The sequence below is a fragment of the Cynocephalus volans genome, chromosome X (genome assembly GCF_027409185.1).
Source record: "Cynocephalus volans isolate mCynVol1 chromosome X, mCynVol1.pri, whole genome shotgun sequence".
NCBI classification, from domain to species: domain Eukaryota; kingdom Metazoa; phylum Chordata; class Mammalia; order Dermoptera; family Cynocephalidae; genus Cynocephalus; species Cynocephalus volans.
The window spans coordinates 82269570-82275776 of NC_084478.1; the positions used below are offsets into that span (position 1 = coordinate 82269570).

Sequence of the window (6207 nt, forward strand, 5' to 3'; positions counted from 1 at the left end):
CAGTCAGGCCTTTCACTACTTCCTAGAGGCCCCACATTTTCCTCTCCCCCAACAACCCCAACCCTGCTGGTCCCTCTTTCCTCCTTCCCCTCCCTCTTCTCTTCTCCTTTGTCATATCACCACCCCTCTCAACAGCTTCACACCTTCCCTCTTTCACCTCTTTTTAAAGGTGGGACACAGGGCCTCATTACGATTTTCATGGATTCTAGGCAGCTTTACCTTCCCAGACTCTTTTCATTATGACATTCATATGTACATACATTAACATTTACATCTCTGTTGCTGTAAAACAATTATAATCCAGCCTGGATTCATTGTTATGCACACATTATCACACATTTTGTTTTGATTTTTAGAGAAATTATTTTCGTGGGCTCTGAAAAGTAAAGTGGGCCCCAAGCACAGTGTGCACTATGCCCCGTGGGTAAATCTAATGGGCTGAGACCTCCCAACCAAATCCTCCACCTGGCACTTGAAGGGGCAAAGCCATATTTGTCACTCCAATATCCTCAGAAGAAACACAGCATTTAACATTTATATTAATTTTATTTGGGAGTAAACAAACATAGGGAAATAAAGCTTAACTAATGATGTAAGGTAATCCATTTCCATGAAAGATGAAAACATTCCAGAAACAAAAATACACACTTTAACCCCACTTTGCAGAAGTACATGGTACAATTTATGGCAGGCTGTAGGAAAACTGGTTTTAACCATACCTCACTGATAAGCAATAATGCAGCTAGGTTTTGAAAAGATTATTATATCACTTATAATACAGGAGCCTACAAACAAGGCAAAGTTACTAACATTAAGTATGGATTTGCTGCAAATGTTTATTCTTATACTCGCAGTTTCTCAAATTATAAATGAAATGTATTTAGTTAGTATAACTTGTTGCATATCCATAAAAGGAGGTGAAGGCACAGCTAGTGCACACAGAATAAAGCCCATTCACCTCACCGAGAGGGCTGGGGAAAGAAGCCTATCTCGCTTTGTTTTATTCTCCAAGGGGGCGGCAGGGTGTGGGGAGAACAGACAAATCTCAGTAACAAAATTCTGGCAATTTTCCATAGCTGGAGACTAATAGCAACCTAACAAGAGCTGTGGATTCACAATGGTAAAGTATTTTCACATGCTTAGAGAATTCACTGTCTTCTACATTTCTTGACAAAGTTTACACCACTGAAGTGCTAGGTGAAATGCATTGTTAAACATATGTGGTTGGACATTGTTTTACATTATTGAGACTACCAAGAAGAGACACACATGTTAAGACTGCAGGTAACTTATGGTTAAGTTTTGGTTATTGCGAATGCCAGTTGTTAACCTAGAGGCCCACATACACCCACCATTCTGCTTCAGAGATCGATATCTTCCGCCTGGGAGTCCCGGCTTTTGCTTTTAGCACTGTCAACCGCAGCCACCCAGTTCTGCTGAGTAATTCCGTCAAAAGCCAGTTTATTACATTCTCTGATCATTCCGTCTTGCTAGGCCTCAATGGCTTCTCCTGTGAAGCATGAACACAGCTCTTGGAATGACAAAGGTGCGCAAAGTGTGAGCGATGGAGACGTCTTCCTCATCCAGGTCCCACCGAGAGCATTAAAGAAGTTGAAGGACTCTGGGGAAATTCCTGGGTTGTGGTACGCATCGATCCCCAAAACCTGTGCCTGTGTTTCTTCAGGACTCTTTGCATAGTGACGTTCTTTCCCTCCTTCCAGTCTATCTTGCAGCCAATGCAATGCTCCACGGCAGACCCCCTACAGGGGTGGGGGTCAGAGTAATCGAGCTTAGACTTGAGCGTGTATGTTTTGGTCAGCACCTCATTTGTGAAGTAGTGGTTGGGTTCGAAGGGAAATTCCAGCGCGACGGTGAGCGGCTCTCCGCGTTTTGAAAACTTGACTTTCACGTTCCTTGGGAGCTTTAGAATGGGCTCGCGGCATGTTTCTTAATCAGGGGAATGACCTCCTGGACGTTCTTTAAAACCGTGAGCCAGGAATCGGGGATCCCTATAGGATCCTCTTTCTCCCCATCCATATAATATCCTTGATTCCTTCATACTCCCCAAACACCTCCTCGACATCCTCGAAATCCTCCTCACAATACTCCTGCAAGTCATACTCCGGATTCTCCGGACCGTACATCTGAGCGTCAGAGTCATCTGACACCCCATTGCAGTCACAATCCGCGACCTTGGACTTCACCTCACATTCCTCTTTCGTGGGCTTGTACAGCGCATTGATGATCTGGCGTCTCTTTTCCAATAAGGGTCCATAGATGCCGGCAAATTTCCTCCCGATGGCATGAAATTCCCTCAGGTACTTGGCGTCTAGGCTGGCGGATTTAGCCTGAAGCTTTGAGAGCCTGCACTCGGTACTTAACCGCCAGAGGCAGGCTCTCTATAAAGTCTGCATCTAAAGAGTTCTCCATCAGAGACTGTGGGGTGGCTGCGGCTGCCACAGCGCCGAGTAATGGACTCGCTTCACCGGCTGCGCCGTGTTCCCCCAGCCCTTCCATCAGTAGCTTTTTGGCAGGAAAAGACTCACCGAAGTGGAGGTGACGGCTTGGCCTGGGCCGCAAGCACCAGCGGCGCGGGGCGGGGGGCCGCGGCTAGGGTGGAGGCGGAGGTGGCTGCGGTGGAGGAAGCAGCGGAGGGCCTGGCAGGCACGAAAAGGCAGCAGGCCTGAGGCGGAGGCAGGAGCAGCCGACTAAAGGTCTTTCCCACTATCTGCCTTGGCAAAAGGAGGAGGTGTGGCAAGCAGATTGCACAGATGACCCTCTAAGCTTTTTTTGCTTCAGAGCTCGCCCTATTTGCTGAGTAGCTGTGATTGACAAACCCTTGTCCAATGAACAATTAGATCCATCACATTTCTAGCGCTACCCACTTTCCCGGAGGTAGCAGCTCCCAAATTTTCTAGACGGGAGGGGTTTACTGAGGAGGATCTGGTGGGGGAGGAACAGACCGAACCTCTTTAATATTGGTCTTAAGTAAGCCTGAAAAAACTTTAACATAGGAGCGCAAAGAAGGGAGTGGAGGGGAGTTTTTAGAAGCCAGAAACGAGATTCGAAAGCCTTATATTCAAATACACAAAAGAGAAGGGGAAAAACGCTGAAATATTAACAGTTAAGATCTTTAGGTAATGTTTCTCTCCAAGGAACTGTTATTTTCCCATTTTGGCTTTTCAAAACCTCTATGAAGGGTGTGCAGTCTTTTTAGATGGGATCAACCCTGATAATATTTCCTGAGGAGAAGTGGGATTAAATGGAACGGGGATGAGGGTAAAGGAAGGCCTTTGGTGACCAGTGCCCACAGTCATATATGTATGGCTAGTTAACAGTTTACATATGGATTATCAGTGTCCCAGAGTGGTGATGCTGAATTGCCAATTACCCTTTTCCAATGCTGGTTCTTTTGCAGGCAAAGTAAAAGATGCTCAAATGTGAAGTGATATTACTGAATAGCAAAACATACGCCTTAAAATCCTGAATAAATTGGAAATATTTAATGACCCAGAGCTAGTAAAAAGGTTAAAAACACGATAATGTGCTCAGAAGATAGAATACCATGCGACATTACACATTCCCTAGGGTAGGCAGAAGAGTGTGTGTTTGTTCGGGGAGAGGTGATATTTCAAAACAGATCACATATAACTTAAAGACTTTAAGTTTTAAAGAGGATTTGTTATTATATTCCAGATTTAACATTTCACTTTTTAGTGTAATGCTCACAGAATACTTAGAGAGTTAGTGTATTTCTTTCAAGGTTTTTAGATGTGTGTTTGTGTGTGTTTGTTTTAGAAAATTATTAAAAAGGTATTGGTTCAGTGCTTCTCCTCACTGTACCTCACAAGCCTCCCTTTTAGATAATGGATTTCTAGGGACTGGTGACTGGTTGATTGGTTGTTTTATATTTGGCCTGGTGCCTGTGCCACCTCCGCACATCCAGATTTCCACTTAATAAACCCTCTTGATGATAATGAGAAAGAGAAAGTGGAGGGGAAGAGGAGAAGAAATGGGAGTACAGAAGAAGGAAGAGAAAGAGGACAGGGATGAAATTCTTCCCATTGGGCTACGAGGCCCATGTCAGGGAGTCACAAAATTGGTATACCCCGCGGCTGTCTTGTGTAGAGGCTGGGGCAAAGAGCTCAAGTAGAGTATAAAGGAATAATGTTGTTTTCCTCAGTGAATGTAGTGTCGATAAGTGAACACTCCTATTGTGTGTATGTGTATGTGCTTGATTAAACATGCTTCATTTAAAACAGACTGAAGGCAAAAGTCTCGAATAATTTGCACAGTTTCAGTCAAGGTTCGGGTGCATGGGTCAGTCCCATAGTTCCATGGTTATGAGTCCTACATTACTTTGTTTTCTTCTTCTTCTTCTTCTTTTTTTATTCTGTAATTACAAAATCCTTTTTCCTTTTCTGGTAATGAATATAATACAAGCTTATTTTAGAAAATTTGGAAAAATGAAGGATTTATAATGGATAACAGAAACCAATAACAAAAATCTCACCAGCCTGAGGGAATTAACCTGAACATATCGGTGCCTTTCCTTCTTTTCTTCTTTGTGTGTGTGCAACAAATAGGCATTTTTAAAAATTGAGGTAATATTGTATTGACTCTTCCGTACCTGCCCTTTTTCCCCTCTTAGGTTTCTATCATGACCATCTCTCATGTCAATAAATGCTCTTCAAAATTATTACTTAAAAGATTATTTGTTGACAGTTAAGTAATTTATATAGTTTAATAAATAGTAAATGAATAAAAATAAAGGACAGGTTCATTCATGTGACCTCAAATTTCTACTTATAGCTATACAAGCAGTCCTGTAACCAAAAGAGAAATACCTGATTACATTACATGAAATTCAGCACTGCGAAGGAAAAGTAAGCAATGTATACTAGGATACCAATTTTTTTTTCTAATCTCTCTTTTGATCTAGCTGTTTACCTACACACACACACACACACACACACACATCTAATTTGCATAGACAAAGTTTAAAAGGTGACAAGGACTCTTTCCTTGACTGAACTTCAGATAGGATTTTCTGAGCCCTCTTTGCAATTAGTCCTCTCATCCTTGGGCTTTGTCTTCAAGCCTGTCTAGTAGAGTTGTAGCAAGAATTCTAAGCCGGTTTAGAAAGAATCCTCCCACTCTTGATATCTGATCATCCCCCATACCTGATGAAATTTCTCATCCCCCAGGTAATATAGGATAACCATGGCCTGCCTTCAGCAAGAATCCTTTTAGGATTTTGATGTTTAGTAAATATTCCCCCCATCCTTTATGTCTCCTCTTAGTAATTTTCCATCTACCACCCAACACCCACCCCCACCCCTCACCCCCACCCACATACCAACCTGCTGCTTGGCTATTAAATCCCAACTTGTTCTTGTTGTCTGTGGAGTTGAGCCCAATCTTTCTTCCCATTGTGATAGTCTTGACACCTATCCCAATAGTTCTGAATGAGGTCTTCCTTACTGTTTTAATAAGTATTGGAATAATTTTTTCTTTAATAAAGGTTACATACCACAGAGCCAATAGTTGCTATATCTGGAGTTGTAAAATTTGGGATCATTTCAATGCTTTTTTCTTCTGTACATTTATAGTATTTCCTTCTTTGCAAGTCATATTCATGAGTTGCATAACTAGAAACCATCAACAAATGAATGCACGCATGAATGAAGGGAGAAGAAAGAAGTCCCTGTTTTTTCAATAGCAAACAACTCACTTCCTTTCAGAAGGAGTCCAACTCACCAGAGAGATTCAGGTAGGAGTTTGGTCACAGAAGAAATGATTCACTACTTTGTGTCCTCTGTTCCCCCGCAGCCACACTTTATGGCTTGCACACCCCCAGCATTTCAAAATATTCAGCTGCCATCATCTAATTTCTAAAGGACAAGCTGGCCAAATTTGGAGGATGTCTACTAGCCTAGAAATATGTTACTGCATTAGTCAGTGTTCTCCAGAGAAACAGAACCAATAGAATATAGAGAGATATATGAAAGGAGGTTTATTAACCATCATAGAAATAAAGGAGAAAAACATGCATTTGTATTGTCTTTTGTATAATTTTACATAATTATCTTTACCATTGCTCTTCACTTTTCATATGCTTTGAGAAACAAAACTGGTATTCAGAGGATTAAGAAGGCTAAGGCTGACACAAATCCTGATATGATCCAAATACAGTAACAGAAACAC

General features: G+C 42.0%; 1 protein-coding gene across 1 annotated transcript; it reads right to left on the reverse strand.

Annotated features, from left to right (window-relative positions):
* Positions 1–2009: 2009 nt before the first annotated feature.
* LOC134368105 (putative nucleosome assembly protein 1-like 6) lies at positions 2010–2517 on the reverse strand. The gene is given in 2 exon segments (XM_063084685.1): positions 2010–2367; positions 2369–2517. Coding segments are annotated over 2 exon segments (507 nt in total).
* Between the last annotated feature and the right edge of the window lie 3690 nt (positions 2518–6207).